At 54.0% G+C, this 27270-nt stretch overlaps 1 protein-coding gene across 5 annotated transcripts in view; it reads right to left on the bottom strand.

Moving 5' to 3' along the window:
- KIF21B (kinesin family member 21B) overlaps nt 1–27270 on the bottom strand; it is a 47934-nt gene that overhangs the window by 7651 nt on the left and 13013 nt on the right. For 2 of the 5 annotated variants that reach the window (XM_081297015.1, XM_081297013.1), the window contains exons 2-30: nt 26776–26998; nt 26386–26568; nt 23999–24148; nt 23763–23897; nt 23304–23471; nt 22846–22961; nt 22123–22318; nt 20800–20989; nt 19965–20028; nt 19642–19860; nt 19148–19229; nt 18641–18758; nt 17648–17839; nt 15974–16173; nt 12705–12812; nt 12092–12160; nt 11451–11683; nt 11125–11272; nt 10704–10898; nt 10510–10611; nt 8893–9058; nt 8672–8723; nt 8441–8498; nt 7441–7646; nt 7285–7359; nt 5440–5553; nt 3786–3824; nt 1734–1870; nt 675–855 (exon numbers count right to left, since the gene is read on the bottom strand). In XM_081297015.1, the coding sequence (XP_081153141.1) occupies nt 675–855; nt 1734–1870; nt 3786–3824; nt 5440–5553; nt 7285–7359; nt 7441–7646; nt 8441–8498; nt 8672–8723; nt 8893–9058; nt 10510–10611; nt 10704–10898; nt 11125–11272; nt 11451–11683; nt 12092–12160; nt 12705–12812; nt 15974–16173; nt 17648–17839; nt 18641–18758; nt 19148–19229; nt 19642–19860; nt 19965–20028; nt 20800–20989; nt 22123–22318; nt 22846–22961; nt 23304–23471; nt 23763–23897; nt 23999–24148; nt 26386–26568; nt 26776–26998 (4119 nt within the window). Of the gene's footprint in view, nt 1–674; nt 856–1733; nt 1871–3785; nt 3825–5439; nt 5554–7284; nt 7360–7440; nt 7647–8440; nt 8499–8671; nt 8724–8892; nt 9059–10509; nt 10612–10703; nt 10899–11124; nt 11273–11450; nt 11684–12091; nt 12161–12704; nt 12813–15973; nt 16174–17647; nt 17840–18640; nt 18759–19147; nt 19233–19641; nt 19861–19964; nt 20029–20799; nt 20990–22122; nt 22319–22845; nt 22962–23303; nt 23472–23762; nt 23898–23998; nt 24149–26385; nt 26569–26775; nt 26999–27270 lie in introns of all 5 variants that reach the window. The other 3 variants (XM_081297017.1, XM_081297016.1, XM_081297014.1) reach the window with 2 other exon arrangements.

Raw genomic sequence — 27270 nt, 5'->3', positions numbered from 1 at the left:
AACAGCCCACATCAGAGTGGACCAACATTGACGTATCATCACCCAAGTCCATCACATACGTTGGGGTTCATTCTTAATGTTGTACATTCTGTGGGTTTATCTCCCACTATAGAATCACATAGAATACTTTCACTGCCCTAAAATCCTCGGTTAACTTTTTAAGGATCAAATTAAATAATAGATTGGGGTTTACAATGTACATAAAAGGACAAAATATGACTTTTATGGTGCTCATTTGGCTCAGTCTCCCCTGTGTCTGCTTGGGGCTGTCAGGGCCAGGACTCAGGACCATGCCTGTGGCCATCTACCCTCACAGGTGGCTGGCCTGGTTTTGAAGGCTGCTGCCATCTGCTGGTCTCACCCTGTTTCCAGATTCCTCAGATTCCTGTTTATTATCCATGGTATCTCAAAGGACAGGGCTTGGGGATGGGGGCAAAGGTGGGATCCAGGCAGGCCAAAGGCTCACCAATCTGCTGCCCCAGAAACTTGGTTTGTCCCCCAAACCAAGAGATCTCATCGTGTTCCCCAGAGTCAAGCCAAGACCAAGGGCAGTAAGGGCCTTTGTGTCCACATGGCCAGTTTGGGTTGGGTTCAGTGGACCACCTGGGCTGGAAAGAATATTAGCAGCCCAGTTTGCTGCAGCCCAATACTGGAGGGCAGACGGAGGGACTTACGTGAGAGTCCGAATGCACTTGGCTGAGTCCCGGATGTCCCACACCTTGATGTAGGAGGTGGACACGGAGAACACCAGCCCCGAGTGGCTGCAGTACTTGATGGAGACCACATTGTTGGGATGGCCCTTTAGAGCTGCGATCTCCTGCCCCGTTACCAGGTTCCACATCTTGCAGCTTCGGTCTGTGGGAGAGGGGAGGAGACAGGAGGAGAGGAGTGATGTCAGCCATGGGAAGAGGGTGGGGGTGGGGGGGGCAGGCAGCTCTCCTGCACTGGCCTGTCAAGGGAGGGGTCAGAGGGATCTGGAGAAAGGAACTCTACGTCTGACAGAAAGAAAAACAGACACATGCTTATGTACATGTGCATGTGCTCGAGAAAAACTCAGGGGAAAGAAGTTGGCGAGAGCTTTAAAACAGGGCTACTCCAAGGTATCCTGAGCTAAACCAAAACTCCTAAGCCTTTGGTGCCTATTCCTACAGATGCCAACACTGCCTAACTGAATAAGGAAAACTTGAAAAATATAGGAAAACTTGAAAGACAATCAATCATACCCTTTATTGCTACCCCCTCCTGCTGTGGATGCACATATTTGCATATGTACACATGCCTGTGTTTCTATTACGCACGCACGCATGCACGCACACACGACTACTACAGATGTGTACTTTCTGCTGGTCAAATTTCTGTGCTGTTGTGTCTTAGAAGCATGAGTCTGTGGGGCTCTGCTGCTGAGGTCAGAGGACTGGCTTAGCTACGGATACCAGGTGATGTCTGGAGAGTGGTGGTGTTGGAGGACCAAGATGTGCCTGTAGGTTGGACACCTGAGAAGCTTCCTGAAGTTTCTAAGGAAGATCTGGAAGACGTGCTAGGTGGAGTCAGCAAGGCCAGCTGCATGGGATGGGAGCCTTGAGCCAAGGCAAGGGACACAGTGGTAAGCAAGTTGACCTCAGAGCCTCAGCTCATGGGAGTTTTGTGTTCTTATCTGCTTCATAGCTCACTCTGGCAAAGGAAGGGTGGGTGAGGGACCCTAACCCTATCTGGCCAGCCATAGTCCCACTTACCTTTGGACCCTGTGAAAAGCAACTCGTCTGTGGCGTCCAGGCAGAGGATGGGCTTGGTGTGGCCCTCGGCCACAGACACACACTGCAGCGGGGCTGTCCGTGCACCCTTAGCTCCTCCAACGGGGGTGATGATGCCCCTTCCCGGGAGAGAGGGAGAAAGGACATGCCTGTCAGCCGGGGATACTATAGCTAGGCTGATCAAGGTACATAGGGGACGTGGGGTCCGGGCAGGGAGGAGATGAGGGCCTAATGACAGACTCCAGGATCTTCAGCCAAACTCCACCAAGGTCCGAGAGCAGAGAAGGGCTGCGCAGGGCAGCAGGGACCATCTGGTAGAGTAACAGCCAGTCCACCAGCCTGAACAATTCTGGGGGAGCAAATCCCATGCTAGGCCCCACTGGAAAGAGCAGAAGCATGGGCCCTGCCCTCAGAGTCCCCATCTGATGCTGTCTGATCCAGACCCTGAGACATAAGAGCAGTCAGGCCCCAGGCGGGCAGGGCAAAGGCCCAAGTGCTGGAATTGACCCTTGCAGCTCCCAACAGTCTCCACGCTGCTTCAGTTACGCAGTGTGAGGGGAAGGGAGCAGAGAGGGAGGACCCAGGCCACCACCCTCCCAGGCGCCCTGCACAACTTCCATTTGCTAGTGTTAGCCTCTGGGGCTGGCACCTCCCAACCAGTGAGACTCACCTGCCCACGCCCACCCACCCACCCACCCAGGGGCCCCTGCTGGACCAGCATGGGCAGGTCTGCGTCTGTCATTTATAAAGGGATAAATCCCTGTAGGGACCCCAGTTGAGCTCGGGATTAGGATATTTGTGGCCTTTCTAGAAGGAGGCTATACGGACCTGGAACGGCACCTCCTTGCCCTGAGAGGTGATCAGGCAGAGGCCAGTGAGTGTGAGGGTTTGGCTATATCAGGCTCCTGGGGGCTCTGAGGATGATTTTTATTTCCTTGGTGAGGGCCTTTTGGCTGAGTTATAACTGGAAATATATTCTAGTTCTTTTTTAAGGAGAATGCTGCTCCTGACATCGACCCTGTGGCCAAGGGTTTACTGAAATGATCAATGTCCTACCCCAACAGCGCTTCTGAAACAGACCCTGTGGACTTGGTCACGCCCTCCCTCCAGGACCAGTGCGTGGACACACCCAGCTGCCAACCAAGCACACGCACAATAGCTCCCCAGGATGCTCCTGCTCCCCACCTATGACACTGGTGTGGGCCGAGTTAGCCAGTTAATGGAAACTGGTGAAAGGAGAGTCCTCCCTACAGTGAGAGGCTGGCTGTCCAGGCCAGCAGTTCCTGGGGGAAAAGCAAACTAACAAAGGTCGACACCAGGGCTGGAGAGCGGATCGGAGCCCTTCACTTGCTGGGGGCTCAGGCCCTCCAGGTCCTGAGACTCGCTCCGTGTTGTGGGGTGTTGTGCTGGGTTGCCGGGGAAACAGCCTCTGGTCATCCCACAGGTTGAGGTGGCAGGAGGCACCTGCACATCTGCACACCAAGAGATGTGGGACCTCCTTGGCGCCCCCCCCGCCCCCCCCCCCCCCCCCCGCGCCAGCCAACGTCTGAAGGGCTCCCCTACTGGCATAAGCTAAGTCACAAGGATTTTAAGCACAGCCACCGGAGCCACCAACACCCATGAAAAGAACAGCAGCCCAGCTGCGGCGCCCACGGCCTTTCCCCTGCCCTCCGTCCCTTAGCAGCTCAGCTCTGGCCCCAGCCACCCCAGGCTTCCATGCTCTGCCCCTCCCTGCTCAGGCCAGGAGGGAGAAGAGAACAGGGTGGGCCACAAGCAACCGCACCCCCTCCCCAAGCCCCCAGCTCCAGCCAGGCCCGGCACAGTCAGAGGCCACGGGGCCACCTTGAGAGAGAGGAACCATGGGGGCAGGAAGAGGTCTCAGGAGGGACATGGCGGAGGGGAGGCAGGGTTCTGGGAGAGGAGGGGCTGCATGCTGAGGACAGGTGTGCAGGCGGGAGGGGCCGGTGCAGCGAGAGGCAGAAATGAGAGAAGAGAGCCAGAGGGGACCAAACACAAGAGACTTTCTGTGTGTACCTCAGGACCTCCGACAAAGAGGAGTCGCTGTCATCAGACCTGGGGAGGGCAGAAAATCAGCTGGATTAGGGGAGAGAGGAAAACACACACAGGGATGGCAGAGGTGGTGGCAGCAGCGGCAGGGAGGTCAGGGGCCGTTATTCTCTTGGAGGGGGTGAGAGAGGCAGAGGAGGAGAGCCTTCAGGGAGAGCAGGGAAGGAGGCAGGGATAGGCTGGCCTGGGAGCCGAGGCTCCCCCAGGAGCGGGCCAGCAGAGAGTCCCTCAGCTTGCCGGGTGGGAGTGAGGGGGCCACAGGAGACGGGAGGCCAGTTTTGGGGAAGTGGTTCCCGGCTCTTTGCTGGTTCCAAGCTCTCTGGCTGCCTCACTGCCTCACCTGTCCCACCTCAGTGATCCTGTACCCACCAGGGCCAGAGGAAGCCATTGGTGGCTTCCACCCCTGCCTAGGAGCAGGACTCACTCACGTTTACAAAGCCCACTGTCCCCAGGGAGCCGAGTGGGACCATGCTGAGAGGATGGCTTTATATCACACACGGATCCCAAGACTGGAACCACTGGATTGAACCAAGGCCCCTGAAAGACCACCACACCAGGAGGGTCAGCGTCCCATCCCAGCTCTTGCAAAACAGGGCCAGTCCAGGTGGCCATAATGGCACATGGGAGGGGTGCTCCTGATGGGGGAGGGCCAGCAACTCCCACAACAGTAGCCCAAGCTGAGGCAGGTTTGGGGAAGGAAGGTGCACCCGGGGTACTGGGTCTGAACCCCAGAGTCAGTATTCAGGGAGAAGCATTTTGGCCCAGGAAGGAGTGTTTCTGCAGGGAGGGGGACAGGGTGGACATCACGATGGATCGAGGATAAGCGTTTTCTAACGTGGGCTCCCCTGAGAGACATGATATCATTGTCCCTTGCAGTACAGAAGCTTTTAGGGAGCCTAGAAAGGAACACAGGGACAATATTGCTCTCCCTGTTAGGGGCACCAGGCTGGTGGGAATGAAAAGCTCCAGCTTGGGCCCTATTTAGTCACTTTAGTCACTTTCTAGGACTGGGCCCCCTTCCTCCTACATGAAACGGGCAAGATGGTTCTCAGGGCTGATTGACAGTTCCAATGAGTCACAGATGGGAGAGCCAGTAGTAAAGCAAGTTGAGCGCCTTCTGGATGCAGGGATTGCAGTTAACACACATTACACTACGAGCAATTAGTGCTACAACAGGAGCTGTGAGGACAGGTGAGCCGAGCCCTTCATGTGAAGGTGACTCAAGGTCGGTCGGTTAAGGTACTGGTTGGTCGGTTAGGGTACTGGTTGAAGCTGAAGGAAGGGGCTTCAGAGAAAAGCAAAGAATCAGCTGAGGCAGATGGAAAGGGCAGTTCTGGGGAGCCCTCTGGTGTGCCAGCCCCACCGGAGGAGGCCAGCGCCTCCTCAATGCCCCAGCCCCCATCCCAGTGGCTTCCTTCCTGCCCTCTCCTGAGGTCCAGCATGCTCGGGGAAGGGAAGGGCCTATAGTCAGTACAGAAAGGATGGGGAGTGTCAGGGCCTCCTGACACTTAGGCATGGGGTCTGCCTGGCTCTTCCTGCCTGTCTCCAGCAAGGCCCAGCCCTCAGGCTCCCTGCTCCTCCTCTGTGCCCTCCCTGTCTTGCCCCTGAGCCCTGCTCTTACTTGTCCAGTGCTGACCCCTGGCTCTGATTACTGGTGAGACGAGAGAAGACGTTGCGGTCATTGCGGGGCCGGGTGGGAGGGGAAGATGGAGGCGTGAATCCCACATCTGTGGACCTGGTGAGCAGGGACAGAGAGCGGCATCTGTGAGTGACCACCCCTGCCCACAGGCCACCCCCGGAGCTGGGTTTCCACCTTGTCTCAGAGCTCAGCCCACATCTAGGTTCCTAGGTACTACTCTTCAAAATCCATTGTCCTGGGACTTTTAGTGCAGTGAGAAAATTTGTCACTTAAATATTCATGTTCCTAGCGAGCTTGTTTCAGCTCTGACACTGGAACAAGTGTCCTGTTCATCATCTATTTAGATCCATGAGATTTTTTTTAAACATTTTTGTGTGTTTTGATGATGATGATTTCAATTTTTTAAAATGGTCCCCAAACATAGTACCAAAGTGCTGTCTGGTATTCCTAAGCTGTAAGCAGGCTGGGAAGTGCCTTATGGTGTAAAAATCTGTGGGTGCTGTGCTTGTGAGCGCAATGCTAATTGTCAACAAAGTATATTAATTAAGGTGTCTTGAAGTAGAAACACACGTAAAATGTGTAATGTGCTGCTCGGCCACTGAAAATGTCATGAGCCGAGGCTCGCAGAAACCATACCCTCCATCTCCCTGGGGACCAGTGGCTCCTTACTCGCACAGTGCTCACTGCGACTTCACAGGACATAATAACCACCATGAATGATGACAGCTGACCATACCTCCAAGGGAGACCAGGATGTCATGGCACAGCCCATTCCAATACCCCAGGATCCTTCTTCTTGGGAAATTATCATTGGGTTCTGCCTAAACCTTTTCCCAAGGACCCACAGCCATGAAACAGGGCTCTTTGGAGAGCCATCGTGACTTTGCCTTAAATCCTGACTGCACTTAAAAATGTTCTCTCAGTTCAGAGATAAAGTGACAGGTTGTAAAGCTTCAAGTACACAGACCATTCTCTACCAAGGCCACTTTGCAAGTCCCTAACAGGGGCTTCTGCAAAGGCTTTGGAGAAGGGAGAGCTGAGCTCTTGAGTAGGTCCCCCTTCTGCCTCCCACCAAAACAGGTAGCAAAAGGTCAAGGTGAGCCAGCTTTCCCACTATTTAGCCATGTTACCAGGGGAAGGCCACCAACCTCTGAAAATGAAGTATGCAAATAGAGGACCCCAACAGTCCTTCTGCAATTTCAGAAGCTCTGGAGGGCCTGGCCCATGTGCATCTGAGCAGCTGGAAGTTACTGTGCTGTTCTGTAGCTCTCTGGTTTTTCTTTTAATTTCTAGACTCCTCTCATAACAGGAGGTCTTAAAAAGAGTCAAAGCTCAGGCCCGGGATTGTGGCTCAGTGGTAGAGCACTTGCCCAGCATGCATGAGGCACTGGGTTCAATTCTCAGCACCACATACAAAAAAAACCAAACAAACAACAAAACAAAACAAACAAAAGAAAAACTAAATAAACAATAAAGGTAAAATATTGGAAAAAAAAAAAAAAAAGAGTCAAAGCTCCCAAGGACCCAGTGTTATGAAACAGGGCTGAAGCAAATCTAAGCGACTACAAAGCCACCTATGTTGAGTGCACATCAGCACACATTTTAACTATTTGGCTTGGCTACCCAGGTGCCTTATGGAGATGACACATCCCAAGCCCACAGCTGATGGGGTACAAGGGACCATGGGAGTAGCTGAATAACTCAGTCCAGCCAGCCCAGATTAGAAAGCACACATGATAATCTACAGAGTGGAATTCCACAGCCATTCATACACCCAACCACTACACTGGCAGTGAATCTGGAGCTGATTCTAGAAGGGGTTCTCACCTGATGGGCTGCCCCCGGTCATAGGACTTCCTCCGGGTCAGAGGGGACGTCTCTGTGCCTCGAGACTGCCGGGGGCTGCAACAGAGGGTCCAGTCAGGCCCAGACCCAACTCCCTGCCCACCCTGACCCACCCACATCCCTGGCTCCCCTCCTTACAAAGTACTGCCCCGGGTGGGCAGGCTGACTGTGCGTGAGACCTTGTCTCGGTAGTAGGGATCACGGATGGAGAAGCCCACCCCATCTTCTTTGATCTCAACAAGGGAGGCCAAGGACTTGGTGATATTCTTGGTGGAGATGTCCAGTGGGGGCCCCAGGCACTCAGCTGACACAGCCTTCATTTGGGCAGACAGCTTGGGCTCTCCCTAGAAAGGAAAGAATCAGATGGACCAATTTGACCACACAGGATGGCACAGGAAAGGGAAGTCGGGGGAAATCCTTAGCATGGAAATGGTGCAGGCTTGGCCTAAGGAAGAAGAGCAGATGGAAGGACCCAGACAGATGTCACTCAGATACCATCTTCTGTGCTCCACAGCTAAACTCTCCAGGTGTCTGGAGAATCCAGGGCAATTGAAATTGTTTTGTTGCTCTTTATTAAACTATGCAAATCACAGAATGCCCAGACTGACTTCTTGCTGGAAATCAGCTTATCACTTTACCCCCCAAATATGCATAAAATTCACAGCTTCTTGTCTGTGTTTTTCCCCCTTTTTTCTTTAAAAGTCTTGGGTCTTGTTTCAGTCTAACAACTGATGTTAGGTAGACTCTCTCACTGTTGATTCCTACACTGTTGAATCAACCATCTGCAGGTAAAATAACTAGACATCTAGGGTTTGGATTTGGCTCAGACCGTGGTGAGGGTCTTGAGTGGGGAGGGGAGAAGTTTTTGAAAATGGGGCCTCTGGATGTGGCGATGTCACTAGGCAGAATGGAAACAAGCCAGCAGTGGCTCTGGTCACTTTTTCTACCTTCCACCCACCTCAAAAAGGACGGACTAGACATACCCCAATTCTAGGCTAGATTCTTCTTGTCACCTCTATTCCAGCTGGGGGCAATATTAGGGCATGGACAGGGTGAGCCAAAGTCACAGTAAGATAGGGTCCAGGCTATGGGAGGCTGGCCCTAATGTACCTACTGCATGACTTCCAGGGGGACTCACCTTGAACTTGAAATCATCATGGCTGGTGGAGCCTTTCATGATGAATGACTGGGAGAAGCTGAGGAAGAAGCAGAGAGTTTAGGATCCTAATATCCTATTCTCTTGGCTCTCTGGGACTTAGACCTGTGGGTCTCAAAGAGCCCCCAAACTCAGGCTTAGCCCTGGGACCCTGGGCAACTCCTTCTCTGAGCCCCAGGTGTGCTGGGCTCTCTCTCCCAGGTGGGAACTCACCTCCCCTCAGAGAATTCTGAGACTTCCTCGTCTGTGCTCGCATAGCCATTCTCTGTGGGAGGAAGGGAGGGTGGAGAGACCCCATCAGTGTGGGGAAGGAGGGGAAAGGAGGGATGGCCTCCCTCCCTCCTGCATCTGTCCCGCGAGGATAAGACCAGGGCTTCTGGGGGAATTCTGAGGAAGCAGGGGCCTCCCCAGGGGTAGAGCCCACCTATACGCACCCTGCTGTACATTGTAGATGAGGGCCTGCAGTTCAGGGTGCGCCTCGGCCTTCTCACGCAGGGCATCCAGGAGCAGGTGGTTCTGGGAGGAGCCTGCCATGTCTGTCTGCTTCAGCCGTCCCTCCAGCAGCCGGATCTGGGCCTCCTTCTGTGCCACTTGCAGCCCCTGATGGCGGGAAGAAAGGCCTGGAATTAGCCTTCCTGGCTTTGGGGGTATGCCCCGACCCTTAGCACCCATGTGCACAGCTTGGTGGAGGTCACCTTAGGATACACCCTGTTATGAGCTAACTTGTGTCCCCCCAAATTCATAGGCAGAAGTCCCCCTCATTACTTCAGAATATGTTTGGAGACAAGGCCTTTAAAGAGGTAAATAGGGTAATATGAGAACATATGGGTGGGCCCTAATCCAAAGGGACTGATCTCCTTTTAAAAAGAGATTAGGGGAGCTAGATGCAGTGGGGTATGCTTGTAATCTCAGCTACTCAGTAGGCTGAGGCAGGAGGATTGCAAGTTCAAGACCAGCTTAGACAACTCAGTGAGACCCTGAATTTATCAAAATAAAAAATAAAAAGGGCTGGGGATGGGCTGTGGTTGTGGCTCAGTGGTAGAGTGCTTGCCTAGCATGTGTGAGGCACTGGGTTCGATTCTCAGCACCACATATCAATAAATGAATAAAATAAAGGTCCATCAACATCTAAAAAAAATTTAAAAATGAAAAGAAAAAACTCTGGGAATGCGTCTCAGTGGTAGAGCACCCCTGGGTTCAGTCCCCAGTAGAAAATGTGCGCATGCGCGCGCGCACACACACACACACACACACACACACACACACAGAATGATTGCAGATATAAACAGGGAAGACTGAAAACACAGGGAGGAGAAGACTGCTATCTATAATCACAGAGAAGAGGATTCACTTTGACTTTGAACCTCCTAGCCTACAAAACTGGAAGACAATAAATCACTGTTGCTTAAGCCTCCCAGTTTGTGGCACTTTGTTACAGCAGCCCTAGCACACTCAAGCAGTCCCCTAGACACAAAGCAGAGCTGAGAGGAGTCACTGGGGATAGGGTGAGGAGTCACAGAGGGCAAACTCTCCAGCCCTCTTCTGAGTCATACTGCATGCACACCAGTGGTGTCTGTTCCCAAGATTCAAGTCCCAAGAGGGAAGAGAAGAGAGGAACCCAGAAACCCCAAGGGATGCCTAATATTCTGGGATAAACCCTGCTGGGCAGAATGTGGTCTGTCTGTCTGTCTGTCTCCTGCTTCTCCACCCCAATGTACACACACTTCTCCCTCTACCTCCAACACACTCAAGCCCAGCCTTGCTGTGGATGGGCCTGGGCCAGACACCCAGGGTCACCTTTAATTGGGGCCCTGCTGCGTGCCAGGTGCCATGCCAGGCCCTATACAGGCACTGTCTTGTTAAAGGCATGAAACAAGCTACAAGCCTGGTATTGTCATCACCCCAGTTTTATAGCTGCAGAATCCTAGGCTGGGAGGCCAGGAGGCTTGCCTTGGCCTGTGAGTGACGCAAACGAGGAGGAGTCAGGCCTGTGGGCTGCACTACTAGGTTATGTCACGGTGGCGCCTGTGCCAGGTCAGTGGCAGGCTCACCTTGTCAATGGACGCCTTGAGGAAGTTGTCCAGCAGGAGGCGGGCTTCGGCCAGGGAGCAGGAGCTGATGACCACCGAGGTATCCGTGGAGTCCAGCTCCTCCTGGGACCAGGAGACAGAGACCCTCATCAGCTGGGGCTGCCCCTGCCCACCTCTCCCACCTTTTCCCCCAGCCAATCCCGTCCTATAGCTACCTTGGTCTCCTCCAGCTGCATGATGGTGGCCTGGCAGTCGGTGATGCTGTCATTGATGTAGTCGATGTTGGCTGCCAGCACCTCAATCTCCTCGGCTAGCTCCTGCAGCCCCTTCTCCTCCTCCGGGCTCTCGGCCTGCAGCCGCTCACGTTTCCTCCGCAGCGCCTCCTGCAGGAGGAACAGCTCCTCCCTTTTCTGGGGGGGGGGATGATGATGGAGGACCATCAGGGTCTCAGGGGTCTGCCCTGTCCTACCCACAGCTCCCACCCCAGGTCTCCAGCCCGTGAAGGGCCCCAGCACCTCTGGATTCCAGAGCAGGCACCAGGAGCCCAGAGAGAGGGGGCTGGGAAAGGTCTGAGGAGTCAGGGTGACAGAGGATAAGTGCAGAGTGGGAAGGGCAGGAGGTGGGAGGCAGGCCCACCTTGATGAGCCTCTCCATGTCAGCTTCCAGGTTGACAATGGTCATTCTCTGCATGACAATATCAATGATCCTCCGTTCCAGGGACTGCCACTTGAGTCTTGCAGCCTTACTGAAGCTCTGGCTGGCCCCCTTCTTCTGGAACTTCTTTCTGGGAGGCAGAGGCAACAGGGGATTGGGTGTGACTCCTCTTAACCTCCGCAGCTCCACTGAGCCCCCATCAGGAGCTGACAGCCCTGGGGACTAGAGCACTGGCCTCATTCTGATCCTACCCCCCATATTTCCACCTCTGGGCCCACACAGGCCAAGGCACCACTAGTCCACCTCACCTGGCCGGGCGGGTACCATTGACAGTGTTGGCAGGATGGTCACCCAGGAAGTGGTTGATCTTGCGGTTCCACTGGCGCACAATGCTGGAGACAGAGCGGGCCCCCGACTCGGCCTCAGATGAGGTGGTGCTGGCCGACACCTCAGCTCCCGAGTCCATCATGGGTGGCTTCAGCCCTGCGCGCCCTGCCACCCGCTCCGACATGGGCTTGGCCAGGCGCCTCAATGCAGAAACCTGGAGGCGAGAAAGGGGGGCCCAATGAGCAGGGTGAACTAGAGCTACACAGCTTGGGGGTAGGGACCACTCTGTGTTAGCCCAGGGTCACAGAAGGGCCAAGAGGGCTGCCTGATGTGAAATGAACATAAGATCTGCCACTATTTTCCCTTTCTTTCTTTTTTAAGCGATCAGCTCAAGTATTGGGGGACAGAGCCTGCAGCCTGCCCTCTAGACTCAGCCCTCCCATTGAGAAAGCGCTGCTCTCCGGCCTGGCAATTCCGCCTGATTGATTGTGTTTGCTGAATGGAGCAGGGAGACCCAGGGCCACAGGCAGACTAGCCCCCTTCTTTCTCCCCAAAGGACAGCAACACGAGGGCCATGCAGCAAGGACAGGACCTTGGGCTGGGCCAGTCCAAGAGCACCTACCTCCTGGGTTTTCCTCCTCAGGACCATTTCCTGCTGCCGCTTCTGGGATTCCAAGGCCCGGATTTGAAACTGTGGGTCACAGAGGAGGGGCAGGGTCCACACTCAGACACAGAGACCCTTTCTGCCCAGACTGGGCTGGGGATGAGCTGGCCAGATCTGCAGCCAGAAGCCTGGATTTTTCTCACGTTGGGTGAATCTCATGCAGCAAAAATGTTGATAAAATGGTCCCCAGAGTAGAGTTCCCTTCACTGGAGGTTGAACTAAAGACCCCTTGGCCTCATCTCCCACTCTGGGGGAGGCATCTGGGATTAGGGAGCTCAGCCTTGCTGGACTTCTCTGCTGGGTCTGAAGCTGCATGTTTCTGGTTTGCTGGTGACCCTGAGCAAGTTCCTGACCCTCTCTGGGGCTCAAGCCTTCCCTTGGAATATGTGGGGCCAGGCTAGAGGCCCATGGTGGTCCCGCCCTTCTGACAGGCTGTGTTCTACTTCAAGCATGACGGTTACGGCTTAGGGCAGCAGGAATTGGAGCCTGCTTGACTGGGAGGGGTGGCCAGGTGCACAGGGAAGCTGGGAGTTGAGGTCAAAGTCTCCTGGAGTCCTCCAGGGTCTCTCACCTCCTGTCGCCGTTGCTCCTTCTTGAGCTGAGCGATCTCCCGGTTCCTCTTGGTCTCCACCAGCCGGCGGCGCTGCTGCTCCTCCCGCATCTGCTTCATCAGGGCCACCTGGTTCAGGCAGGGCAGAGGCCGTGGTGAAGGTGGGCTTGGAAAGGGGTGGCCCACATGCTCCAGGGAGCGGCCGGCTCCGAGGATATTGAATAGAGGTGACAGCCTGTCACACAGCACCAGCTCAGTGTTCAAGGGTCTGGGACGAGGGGTCTGCCCCTAAACCCTCCATGGAGGTTGGCACGACCCGGGCAACCTGCTAGAAGGAGTGGCCGTACAGCCAGCCTCGCAGTGCAGGGACTCCCAGTCTGCAAGGTCCAGCTCTGTCTCCTGCCCAAAGCCACCATCCTGGGTCTGACCATTCTAGGTCAGCCAAGGTTGCTGGAGGCAGGTAATCCTCTCTCCATCTCACAGCCTGAGCTGTGAACCAGGCTGAGATGAAGGTCGGGGCTGGATTCCAGGGTCAGGCTCATAATGACAGCAATAAAATTCACCATTATTTACTAAGAACCAGCATTATCGTTTTTGTTCAATAAATAACGAAATGAGCATCTGAGAGATGAGTGACAAATCCAGGTGGTCTTCCTATTCTGATCTGTTGTGGTACCCAGGCAGGGTACCACAACAGATCAGAATAAGAATAGGGACCGTGTATAGAGTGCCTGGAACCCAGAGTTCTCCGACGTCTAGCCAAAGGCATAGAAGCACCATTAGTATGGCTGGAGATGACCCAATGTGTTGGGAGGCCACTGTCCTGAGGCCCTGCATCATCTGCCTCCCCTTCCTGGGGCCCTAACACAGGAGTGCAATGAGCACAGTACTTCCCACAGCTTCCAGGTAGTGGTGGCAGGAGAATCACCATGGGGGCTGGTCCTGGCTCTGCCACAGAGGCCTCCGACATCACAGGAAAGTCACCAACCTGTCCTGTCTGAGGACAGGTAGGACGGGAAAAGGCATAGGAAGGAAGGAGAGAGATTCCAAGGCAGCCAGCGCTATCAGGGTTGGCTTCTCCCTGGCAGGGAAGGCTCTGAAGGGGTGTCTATAGAGCAGAGGTGGGCTTGTTGTTACGGGGTCTTTGGGGTCTAGAATGAGTGTTCTTCCAAAGGACTGAGATTGGGAAGACCAAGTCAAAGCCTCAGCTAACAATGGGCCTGAAAACTCTAGCACACTGCGAGCTGAGGCTCCTGGGGAGGAAACATGTCTTCCTGGACGAAGGTCCATCCAGCACGTCGCATGTGTGGTGGAGCCCCACGAAAAGTGGCCACATGAAAGTGATGGTCTCAGAATGGGTGAGCGCATCCCAGGTACACAACAGCGCTGAAAGGGGCCTCAGCTCCTGGGAGAGCCTTGCTCTTAAGTCCTAAAGTACATGCGTCCTCTCCTAGGGGACCCTGCAGCTGCAGGTCCTACCCTATGCAGTCCTGTGACTCACTGGGGCCTGCAGCTGGAAGGTGGTGGGAAGGGTCTAAGCCACTGGCTTTCATGGCATCTGGTCAGAATCCTTGCTGCTGCTTTTTCTGTCCTTCCAACAAAAAACCTGGGCCCCTGGGCTGTAGGGGTGCCCCTGGGATGATTCTAGGCCATTCTTTCCACTTCTATCCCTGGGCTCATAGAAGCACAGGCAGGTGGGCAGAGCTGGGCCTCAGCAATCCCAAGACTGAAACACACATAAATGAATGTGGATCCTTCTATCTTTCAAACATGCCCTGGGCATCAATTATTTTTCCAGACTTCAGAGCCCTAAGAGAATGTTCCCTCCTCATGAGAATCAGGCCCAGCTGAAATGGGAGCTGGCCGGGAGAGGCTGGGCCTGAAGGGGAATGAGCCAGGAACCCCCAGGGACACAGAATGGGGATGAAGAGAAAAGCACCCAGAACTGCTCCAGAGTTGCTACTGAAGGCCAGGCCATGGGGGTGTGCCCCTCCACCTGAGGATGTCAAAGACCCACCGGGCCCTCCCTCTGCACCACCAGAGGGCGCCCAGGTCTGGGGGAATCTGTGGGCACTTCAATGTCATTTGCATCTTGTCCACAAGGTGGATGCACAGAAGTAGAAGAGGAGAGTGGGGTCCCTGGGGACCAGCCCAGGTCAAAAAGGTCTAAGCACAGCAAGGCAGGGCCTTCTCTAATCTGGACTGGTCAGGCTGATGGAGCTCCTGGACCTGTGGCCTAGGCTTGGGGACACAGCCTGTGCAGAGGAGGTGGCTGATCTATGACAACAAGAGGTCCACCTTTTCTAAAAATCTATTCCAGCTATTCCCTGCATTCATGGCCGCTTGCCTCTGCAGAGTGGTCAGCACTAATGAGTCAGTGGGGAGGACAGTTACTGGTGGCTCCTAGAATGTAGACACCTGTCCTATTGGTTCCACGCACTGGGGAACGCCCCTTTCCTGTGTATCTGCTCCCCAGGCCAGCTGTTGGGGCTGCCATCTGTAGTGCCAGGATTTACTAGGGATCCAGCCTAGGACTGTGGAAAGCGAGGGGACACCAGAGCCTGAGGGTCAGGGCAGGAAGGTTCAGAGGGGGGGACATAAAGGGACCATGGATCTTTCATCTCCAGGCAGGAGCCAGACAGACTTGGAGGCATAAGACCTGAGCCTCAAACCAGGACCTCAGAGAAAGACCCCAGGCCCCAGAGACTCTGAGCCACAGCAAAGTGGGAGGAGGTATGTGCCACCTGAACACACACCAGCTAGTGAGGCTGAGGACTCCCAGCATCCCAGCACCAACTCCTTGTAGCTTTCTCTGAGCCTCAATTCTCCACAGAGTGGGAATAATAATAGGGTCGCTTCATAAGGTTCTCCTAAGGGCCACACAGGGCATGCATGTATAACTAGAGAAGGGCCTGGCCCCAGAAAGCCTGCCAGCAGCATAATTATCACTGGGATTCAAGGCAAAGGTTACACCAAATAAGAGTCTTGTACGTGCCCTGTGCAGGCAGGAATAACTGCAGTGCTGTTACCCACTAAAAGGGGGCAGCACTGAGCAGGAAGCCCGGGTGTGTCCCCCAAGCACTGCACCATCCAGGTTGCTGCATCCCGAATGAAGCAATTAGCTAAGAGGACAATGTGCGTGGCCAGGACAGGATTAAACCAGGTAGTGATGGGTGTGTGTGTGGGGGGGAATCCACACTTGTCAGCATCGATTATTTTTAACATGGAAAGTAGATTTGAAGGTGTGGCACCGTCCCATCTAGGCCTATTCCTAATACCCTTGGCCCTACCTTGGCCTTCTTCATCTCGGCCACCTCAGCCTGCAGCTTCTTCAGCTCCCTCTCATAGCGCGATTGGTTCTTGAGCAGCCGGGCATGCTCCTTCTGCGCGGCCTGCAGTTTCTGCAGGTCTCGGTTCATCTCCCGCAGTCTCTTCTCATAATCCGCCTTGATCTTGTTGGCCTTCTCCTCTGTGTAGCACTCCATGGTGCCTGAGAGCAGCAAGAGGCAGCCCTCAGCTCTGTGTGTTCCCGCTGAAGGTGGGCTCATCAACAGGGGAGGCAGGACGCTTGGGTTCTAGTCTCACTGAGAGACGTCGGGCATGAGGTCTCACAACAAGGGAATGGGGCTACGGATGCCCAAGGCCTCTTCCTGCTCTGACTTTCTATTGGAATGTGAGATCTCATCTTGAGACCTGAGGCCCTGATCCCTAGCTTCCCATGAGGGTGCTGCAGTCCACTCATGTGTGCTTGCTTCTGACCCATGATAACTGTGAGAGAAAGGAGATGGGACTAAGGGGAAGGGGAAGAGGGAGCAAGAGAAGATAGTGACATGAGCTAGAGCAGAAGGACTCAATGGGTTCCCTTCCCTAGGTGCTCCCTCCTGAACTGCCAACAGACATCTCAAACTGAACAGGTACAAAAACAAGTCCCAGTTTCCACCTCTCACTGCAGCTCAGAGGCATCCTTGGTTCCCCTCTCCCTCAAGTCCCCCACTCTAAGCACTGACAAAGCCTTTGGCTCGACCTTCAAAACATATCCAGAATCTTCCCATGTCTCACCACCTCCTGTCGGTCTTTTCTGGATCTTTATAACAATTTTCTAAACGGTCTCTCCCCTCCATTTTTGTTCTCCTACACAACAGCCACAGTGAAGTTTTAAAAATACTTTTAAATTTCACATCATGTGCTTCTCTCAAAACTCGACACTGCCTCGTCTGCAGAGGAGAAGGCAACTTCCTTCCCACGACAGGCATGACCTGCTCAGGGCTTTGGCGTCTTTGGTTCACTCTGTTTGCAAGGCCCTTAGCATCGCTCATTCTGCTGTAGCACTACCTCATCTCCTTCCTGCCTCTGCTCAGTCACCTTCCCCAGGTAGTCTCCCATGACCAACCTAGTTCCAAGTGTCCCCCATCTTCCTTCCTTGCTGTATGTTTTAAAATATCCCTGATGACCATCTGCCATTCTAGAGATCACACTTATTTTGTTCACGTCTGTCTCTCTCTGCTAGAGTGTGCATTTCATAAGAGCAGGGGTTTTGTTCATGCCAACACCTCTAGAATCTAGGATAATGTCTGCTCCACAAGACACATCCAGCAAAGGCTTGCTGAATAAGACAAAGGAATGAATACATGAATAATGAACTGAACTGGGAGAAGAAGAGAGTAAGGAGACAGAAGTCAGAAGGTGGCTTATAAACGGGTGCCAGGAACTGAATGCCGGAGAAAAGGCCAGAAAGTGTCCTGTTCACCTGCCTAGGTACATGAAGAAATAAAAAGGATTAAAAGATCCTAATATGTGAGATGTTAGTTTTAAAAAGGTGAATTTAAAACATGGCAGAGGACCTGGGTGTGACATAAAACTTTCAACTGTGGCCCAAAGACTCCAGCTGCTGTGGGGTGTGCTTTTGACAGGGGAGGGGCTCAGGGGAAAGCAGGAGTTGGCGGGGTGGGGAGTTCCAGCCTCACTGAGGTTCTGCAGCACACGGTCCCGCTCTAGCTGGGTGTCTCGGATCTTGTTCTGCAGCAGGATCAGCTTCTCCTCGTACTGGTGCTTGAGCGTCTGCAGGCGCCGCTGGCTGTTCTCCAGCTCATCAATCAGCTTCTGCTTGATCTCGATCTCACATGTCAGGTCGGCCAGGTCTGCCTGGAAGTTCACCTCTGCAGGGTCGGTGCAGAGCCAGGCTCAGACTGGCAACAGGGTAAGGGCCAGGTGGGGAGCACTCACCAGTCTAGGGAGGGGGTGTTTCCTCGTGTCAGCCATGACCAGAGGAAGGTGAAATGGTAAATCCAAAGTGGGCACAGTGCTGCCAAATCTGGTAACACATTTAAAGAGCAGCCCCCAAAGGCACGCCTGGCCTCAAAAGCTAAGAGCAGGTCTAGACATCCTTCCCACTGCTGTCGGCTCCAGAGGCCAACATCCACCTGTTATAGATACATGGGACCCTGCTTGGGTGGAAAAGGGTAAAATGATTGAATGCACCTTGCAGAGCCATGGGCAAGAAATGGCAGCAAGACAGAGCTAAAGGGGCAGGTGTCCCCACCTAGAGCAGTGGGCTTTGGCACTAGTGAGATTTACATTCAATGCATTGCTCTGCCTGGACCAAACTGGGGAGAGTATGGACCTCTCTGAGCATGTTCTGTGGTGATGCAGGGAAAATAGCACCTATGCATGGGGTAGCAGTGAGGACTGGAAGAAGCCAGCACGTGAAATGCTGAGCTAATCACAGTGGCTGGCACATGATAAGCGCTCAGTATTTGCATCTTTATCATTACGGTTCTTGTTCTTGAGTTCACAGCTGGGAGTTCTGAGCCTTGGACAACGACTATCTCAGAGAACTCAAGCAAGCCCGATCCCACCCCAGGGGCATCGGAACGTTCTCTGGGCCCAGTGCTGACAGGAAGCCCCACCCTGGGCACTGGCCACAGGTGTCTCGTGTCCCCCAGCCCGGGCCCCCGCACCCTTCTCCTCGGGGTCTGAGTCTGAGTCCACCAGGCTCTCCTCGCTGCCCGAGTCCTCGTCTTCATCCTCACGCCCTTCCTCCTCCTCACAGCCACTCTCGTCTCGCTCTTCCTCCTCCTGGGCACCAGGCACAATTAGGGCTGTGCCTGGCCTCCAGGTAGGGGAGCCCAGAAGCAGAGGCCAGGCCAGATCCAATACCTCAGCTGTGTGAGGAGGGCTGGGGTCGGCCACACCCTCCCTCCCTCGGGGAAGACTACCCCCTCCCACAGTAGCCTGGGCACAGCCTCTCTGGAGGAGCCTCCATCCAGCCTCCTCTAGGATGAAGAGGAGGCCTGAGTGATGCAGATCACCATGGCAACCAGCCAGAGCTAATAGGAAGTGCAAGGATCGATGAAGGCACTCACCCCACTCCACCCTATAGGAAGGTGCTGATGGGGACCCCCAACCCCAGCAGGGACACAGGAGTAAACATGTGACCAGGAGGGGTGGGGGGTGGGGGTCCTCACCTCCTCAGCCTCATTCTCGTCTGTCTCCTCACTGTTTTCCTGTTGGAGTTTTGCCCTCTTTTTGAAGGCTTCCTTCTCTGGACTGCTTGTGGAGTGAAGGGGAGCCCAGATTAGGGGGACTAACGCTGGCTTGAGCAGGCAGGCGAGGAGGGTGGAGGGTGGGATAAGGAAAGCTTCCAGCCAGAAGGCACAGGGGTAGGGCTGACTTCCTGCTCTCCTAAAAACCCAGTTGCTCTTTTTTGTCCTGCCCAGAATTAGCCTTGTGGGGTGGAGGGGAAGTACAGCATTGGAGGTGGTGGTGGCAGGGTCTCTGCCCAAAAGGCAGAGCAAATTTGTTCCACGAATTCCTACACAATAATGGGGGAGCTCCTGGGGATGGGGTGTGGGGCAATGGTGGTCCCTCCTGAACACAGGGGGGTCCATGTTCTTCTGGAAGGGTCCACTTGCAATTTCCCACCTCGGGGCTCTCAGGGAGGAGGCAGCCCTTTGCTTACCTCTTCCTCCGCTGCCTGACCTCCTTCTTCTTCAGTCGCTCCAGGTCCTGCTTGGCCCTGCGGATCACCTCAGAGGCATCCTCCATGGAGCTGGCTGGGCTGGCCCCAAAGGCCGGACCGGCTGGGGATGCTCCCAGGGAATAGGGGCTCCGAGCCGATGCCCTTGAGAGGCTGCGGCGGAGGGACTCATTCATGGCCTCACTCTCCAGGAGCTTTGTCCTGCATGGGAAGAGCAAGGGGGTGGGACCAGGTGAGATGTCATCACCCTGATCTTGGTCTGGCCAAGGCCTCCTGCCTGCTCACACCTTCAGGGGCTCACTCACCGCAGCTCCTCAATTTCCCGGATATAGTTCTGGATCAGAGCACCGATGGCCTCGTTGCCGTCACCTGGAGGGCGGAAGGCAGAAGGAGCATGCAATAAAGAAGATGAGTGTCAGCAAGGACCTTCCCCTTTAAGACCAGTGACCTTGTATCTGTGCTTTCAATAGGGACTGCACATGGACCTTCTCCATAAAGGAATCTCTAGCCAGGAAATATCTGTACACATCCACAGACAGGAAGCACTGTTGGTAAGAGGCAGAAAGTGGAAACCAGCTAAATGCCCGTCAGAAGAGGGCTGTTTGTTATTAATGATTCATCATCACCTACAGAAAACCATGTAGTAGTTTAAAAAAAATTAGGCTGGTTTTAATATAGAGATTTATAAAACAAAATGCTAAATGAAAAGGGGAAGTCATAAGACTAATATAAATGATCTCCAATATAGAAGTATATATTCATATACACACGAATACATTTAAACATACTTATACTTGAGACAGATGTACTGAGAAAGGTGTGGGGAAATATGTACTAAGTTGCTCCAGAAGGCTCCCTTCAGAGAAGCAGAAAGGACATGGTGGAATCTCAGAGGGGTTGGTGAGGGCACTTTAACCTCTAGCTTCATATACTGATGCAACACTTGCCTGTTTAAGAAGGATGTGTACATGTATTACTTTATGGTACAGAATTGTTTTAAAATTGGTTAAAAAGTGTGTGAATGGATCGACCTGTGCGCTGGCTGGCCGGCCTGCTCTGCCTAACATCCTGGGGTGGGAGTGGGGAGAGGAGGGTTGAGCATATTGGTGCTTCAACTGGCCCTGGTGCACCCTGACTTACCAGCCTTGGCCAGAAGCAGGTTGGCCTCCTGGCTCATGAGATGGGTGACACGGCTGTTGATGGCATCAATGGCTTCCTGCATGGCCTTCACCCGTAGCCGCAGTGCCCCATTCTCCTTCTGCAGCATGGCATTCTCCCGGAACAGGTCACTGTAGCCCTCGGCTCCATCCTCCCCAATCACCCGCTTGCCCTGGGAAAGGGCGCAGGCAGGGAGCAGTCAGGTACCAAATCTCACAGGGAAGTGGTAACAATGCTCTTCTCTCCACCAGGTCACCTGGCCTTTTGTAGGACATGGCAGCACTGCAGGGTCCCCTACCCCTGGTTTCCTAAAACATAGCTCCTGTCTCCCAATGCCCCAAACCCCCAAATATCCAAATTCGAGAACCAGCCATTCAAAGCCTCCCACTGTCTTAGCTTGACCTGCCTTTCTGCCACTCATGTTTCTACCTCCACAAATACTACTCCAGGGGACAAAACCCTACCCGGGCCAGGCAGTTGTCATAACTGAGGGACTCAATCTGGTGTAAGGTAACAAGGAGTTGTGGAGACTGGAGCTAAAACTCAGAGACTTGATCTAAAGAGGCAGCCACCATGCATTCCAGCGATCTTCGAGCCATATGTAGTTAGAACTTGAAATTTTTCCAGAAAAGCTAAAACTCCCTGATTTTCAGAAAGGTTGATGACTAAGCAGTCTTTTAAAACATGTGCAAGTCAAACCAAAATCCATTTGTGCACCATATTCAGGCCATGGGCCACCAGTTGGTGACTTCAAGCACAGTTATTGTAGTTATATGGAATTACACACTTCTTTCAAAGCACCCATTTTCTTCACTTTTGCTCCTACCTAGAATGCCTACCTGCTTCCTCTTTGTCCTCCAATATCTATATCAAAGCCCTCCTCTATGGGGCCTTCCCTGACTACCCAGAAAGCAAGACCAACTTTCTCTCCTGTCCCCCTGAAGCACAGTGAGTGACTGTGGTCTCCACTGTCAACTTATCTATCGAAGCACAGCATTCTCATCTGTTCCAACACAGCATGTTCAGTGCGCATAAAAACACCCTGGACAGTGTCTGCCCTGGGCAGAATATCAGAATATTTAGACTTTGCATTCTAAAACCTAGAGGGCTCGGGCTGCTGAAGTCACCTGGGTAAGTTCCTAACACTGAGCCCCATGCCTGGCACACAGCAATGCTCAGGAGGCACAAGGAGTGGATGGGCAGGTGATGGGGAGGTGGCAAGCATACTGAGGAACCACAGGGCAGGTGCAGAGCCGGGCGCCTGCTTCAGCAGGAGTTCTGGGCAGAGCCCGGGAGCCTGCTCACCGCCTTATACTCCATCAACTCCATCTGCAGGCGAGCGATCTCAGCCCTCAGTGCGCTGATCTGCTGGCTCGTCTTGTCCTGGTTCACCACCACCTTGTTCTTGATGTTGCGGGCCCGGTTGGCGTATTTGAGTGTGTTGAGTGTCTCCATGAAGTCCCGATCTGAGGGGCTCACGCAGGCAATCATGATGGTCTGGCTGGGGGCGCAGTCAGGCCAGGGTGAGAGTGAGGGTGCAGAAGCTCTGCCCCCACCTGACGCCCCACTACTTTAATGCCTGAAGGACCTGGGCATTTGGAAGGGCAGGAGCTGGGATGCGGGTCTTTGGACCACCTGGCCAAGAATTTCCCCTGCCGGAGGGTAACCCAGTGAAGGGAGCTAGCCAGGTAGGAAAAGTGGTGGTGCCTAATTGCCAGAGTCCTCTGATTAGTGATAAGGATGTGCCATAGCCCCTGCATTTTTCTAGCATTTTCTGTCTGTTCTTTCCTTTGGGCTGAATGACTTCCCTGAGGAATATCTCTCCCTGTTGTGCAGATGAGGAAACTGAGTCTGAGCATAACTGGCCAAAGGTCATGGAGCCCTTCGAGGTCCCTGCCTAATCGTCAGCCTCGGATGGGAAGGCCTCTTCCTCCACAGGGCCATTATGCATCCAACCTTCACCTGGGTGTTCTCCAAAAACCTCCCTGCCTCCCCCACCCCTTCACAGGGATGTTGGTCATCAGATACCTGTTGCCCCCCAGAGAGTCCTGAAGGAGCCGAGTGAGCTTGGAGTCCCTGTAGGGCACGTGCACCACCTTCTTACTCTGGTCCCCCAGGGCGCTGATCACATTGCCCAAGGCCAGCTGCAGGAGACAGACCCTGTGCTCAGGAGTCACTCAGGGAGGGAGAGGCAGGCACAACACAGTCCCAAGCCATCTGTACCAGCCTTGCTGGCCCTAGCAGCCCACAGACCCCTGGATGGGTTTATAGGCAGATGTGATAGATTGGTGAAATCTGGGCATTGGGGCAGGGGTGAGGCCTGAGAGTGAAGGCCCCAAGACCTAGAAATAGTAGCTAGGTGTGCCCTGCCCAACAGTTGGCGAGAAGCCCCAGGAAGCCTGTGCAGCCTTGGAGTCATAGAGCCTTAGGAGGGTCTGAGCCAGAGCTGAGCTAGCTGCCGGGGCTGGGGACCTCCATGTACCTACCAGGCCACAGTTGATGGAGATGCCCTCCTTGGCCCGCTCACCCGTGGCCCCTGTCCGCTTCAGCCTCTCGGAGCCAGCCAGGTCCACAAAGTGAAACTTGGCTGTGAGTGTCTCGTATTCGTTCGTAGGAGCTGTGCCCTCAGGAAGCCCTGTCACCGCCTCATTCACCTGTAGCAGAAGAGAGCCTCTGACTTGCCAGCCCCCGCCCACCCTGAGGCAGCAAACACAGTATGTGCACACGCCTGGTTCTCATTCATGGCTCACAACTCGATATAGGTCTCATTACCCCACTGCACAGAAGGGGTTGCTGAAGCTCAAGAAAAAAAAAAGAAAAATCGACAAGTGGCAGGCAGGGCAAGCCCCAACTCTGGTTTGCTAGCTTGGGTCCCGGGCTACTCATGTTGTCCTCCTTCAACACCCCCATAGCCAGAAGCTCCTGGGCCCCAGAGGGCTCCTCACCAGGTCAGGCTGGGCACACACACGCATCTGGCACAGGTGGATGGTGAAGATGGCGTGGGAGCGCGAGCTCTGTACATTCATCTGGGTGCTGGCCGTGGTACGGGACAGGGCGCCCTGCTTCAGGCACTGGATCAGCTGGGGACAGATGCAGAGGTGAGGCCTCAAGAGGCTGTGCTACCAGCCTCTGGCCTTTCAGGATGTTCTGTGCCTGCCCTGTACCTCCCGCGGATGCTCACCTCCTCCTGGGAGTTGATGAGGCGAGACGTGACGCCTGTGGTATAGATGCCACCATTGGCATCCTCGTGGATCTTGATGTTGGACCTGCGGTGGCGAGCGTCAGGGTCACGAGTGCTATCAAACAGGTCAAGGATCTCCTCATTGTAGAGCTGTGCCAGGAGGGAACAGGGCTGGGTTCATATGGCACAGAGCGCAGGGCCCCCAGGGGGCTTCTCCTGTTTCTAAACCACCTTTATTTTGCAGAAGTGGAAACTGAGGCTCTGGAAGTTAACTTATCTCACCCTGGTCCCTTTTGGGTTCTGAATTCTAGGATCTTTCTCCTGGACAGGGGAAGGAGGGCAGCTGGGCCCTGGGCAGACCTACCCTGAGGTGGTACATGGTCCCTCAACTTTGAGGAACCAGTATCCAGCAGCTCTCAGTCCCAGTAGGTAGCTAAGGACCTAAAGGGACAAAGGGATGTGGACCCTAGAGAGCAGACAAGGAAAACTTGACATGACTTGGGCAGATCTTATTGCAATACTGAACTGGAAAAGAGGGGATGGGATGATTCCAGATGAGGGAAGGAAGAGGCAGAGCTCAGAGACCTCCAGGGACCACTCCCTGATCCCCATGGTCCCTGGCGGTTGACATAATGACCACCTCCCAGTGAGGGGAGGGAGGTGGTGGCTAGGTGCCTTGCTCTATGCTCAGGAGGGAAAGAGATCATGGAGAAAGGGTGAGTGGGGCCCAGTCTTCTGGGGAGCCCAATGTGGGAGATTCCTGTGATTGGAATCAGGAGCAAGGAAACTTCTACTGACAGTCTGGGGTGGTCAACAGGCAGGGAGCTGGGACTGGGAGCAGGAGAGGGATGGGGGAGAATCCAGTGGGGCAAGGGGGAGGGGGACTGCAGACCTCAGACATCTGAGGCACTGAGGGCCTTAAAGGGACAGAAATATCTCACAGGAAGGGGAAGAGGAAACAGAAGGAAAGATGGTAAAGAGGGGGCACTCTAGTGTCTGTCTGTATTGGGACAGACACACTGCATCATTTAACCCCTTGTGGTTCACCCCTTGGCATGGATTTTATAGAAAATAGCCTCCTTTTGTGGATCCCCATGGCAACGGAATGGAGAAAGGAAGGAAACAAAGAGATGTGAGAGAAAAGCTAATAGCGATACCCAGCAGCAGGACACACATGTGTGTGCGTGCGTGTGCACACATGTGCACACGCACGCACACACACACACACACACACACACACACAGAGGCAGGCAGTTCATCAGAAGCAAAGGTCTAGAAAAACAAATAAAAACTCCCAAGCCTAAAATATAGGGTCCCCCTAAGAAATCAGGAAAGCAGTGGCAATGTGTATCCAGGAAGGAGTGACTGTTCTGACGGGTAGGAGATGGAGCATGGGAAAGTGTGGGCAGGGCTAAGGTCACATACTTCCCTCAGAGGACAACCAGGGTACAATCGGAGCACCAGGGTTTTGGGATGAGAGCCCAGGGTACCTCTAAAACCAGCAAACACCACAGGGTTGGGCTGCTTGGCTTGGGTATTTAAATGCTGAGGATCCGAGAGGCCCAATCACATGTCCCAGAGAAGTCTGGTCAGGCTCTTGGTGGAAATCATGAGGTCTGCCTGCCTTCCTAGAAACCCTTTGGGACCACCAGGGGCCATTCTCTGATCCCCATTTGACCTCCTTTGGGAGGGCCCATTCACAGTAGGGACTGCCTACACCTGGGTTACTGATCTGGAGCTTAGCACAGCCCAAGTGTCAAGGAGCCTAGAGATCTCATCCTTCGCCCCAGAAAGTTCCTGGATGCCACAGTTTCAGGCTGACACCCTCCCATTCACAGGCAGGGCTGGAGGCCAAGGAATTCTCTTCTAGGGACCATTTGCCAGGAGACCCAAGAAGACTCAGAGCCAGGAAGCATCTCAGCCAGAAAGGGACAGGCAGGCCACTTGAAGGTGGAGGAGGGACCCAGTGAAGGCCAGAGGAAAGGCAGGAACCAAAGTTGTTACCATGCACAAGTAACATGCTTCCACATCATCCTCGCCAACCCTAAGGAAATAGACATCACCCCCATTTTGAAGATGAAGTTCAGAGCGTGAAATGACACACACAAGGTCACATGGCTAAAAAGTGTCAGAGCTAGAATCAGACAGGGTTTGAGGAGATCTCATAGGTCACTGACTCCTTACCATCTGATGGAGGAAACCCTTCAAAGCATCCCACTGATCCTCCTGTCCTTGCCTGGGGACTTCCAGCAGCAAGAAATTCATCAGCTGTAGATGCCCCTGTGACTCCCTAGGCTACTCGACTGCACTGGAGCGTGGGTGGTTTTGTGGTCTACCAGGTCTCCCTCCTGCCTGTCCCTCCTGCCTACCCTGCGAGAACACAGTACCTCCAAGAACTGAGCGCTGACTTTGAATTCAGGCCCAGCCACACCCTTCTCCTGAGCCCGTCGCTTGCGTTCGGCGATGCCCCCGAAGAGGTGAGCTATGGCCCTTGGGATGATGCCCTGCTCCTCCTCTGACGTCACCGTGTCGAAGCCAGTGCCCATAGTGTATGTCTTCCCGGCCCCTGTCTGCATTGGCAAAGACAAGGAGAGAGTTACCCAGCACCCTCTGGAGGCACCAGCGTGGAAGTCCCTCACTGTTCCCAGCCCTCTGGCTCAGCCAAATCCTCAGACAATAGACAAAACCATGCAGTTGTCTCAACTGCTCTAAAGGTGGGGCTCAGATGAGGGGACACCAAAGTCGGGTGGCCACTATTGGGGGTGGAGGTGGCTTACCTGCCCATAGGCCAGCACTGTGGCATTGTAGCCCTCAAAGCAGCCCTCGATAAGCTTGTTCACACAGGTCGAATAGATCTGTTCTTGCCAAGTGTCCAGGTCAAAGACAAAGTCATAGGTGAAGGCCTTGTCCTTCCCCAGTAGGACCTGGGGTTCCCCTGGGGTGACAGACGTACAGATGTGACAGCCCTCAATCTTCTCCTTCGACAGCTGGGGCCGGATCCTGCCCAGGATAGAAAAGCCCTGGCTCAGGCCCTCCTTCCTCACATTACCTGCCAGGCTTCCCACTAGCGCTGGGCAGAGAGGAAGGGGGGGAGGAGCTAACCGAGGACAGCTTTGGTGACACAGTAATAAAAGAATCATACCCCTAGACAGCTGTTGCTAACATTTATTGAGCACTCAGTCTATACTAAATCTATTTTTAACATATTTTATATAAATTAATCCATATATTCTTCACTATAAACCTGTGAGGTATCTATTATTTGCCTGATT

This window comes from Spermophilus citellus, assembly GCF_964194105.1.
Source record: "Spermophilus citellus genome assembly, chromosome: 6".
Taxonomy (NCBI): Eukaryota; Metazoa; Chordata; class Mammalia; order Rodentia; family Sciuridae; genus Spermophilus; species Spermophilus citellus.
Note: the sequence above shows the minus strand (reverse complement) of the source record. Positions and strands in the feature narration are given on the sequence as shown.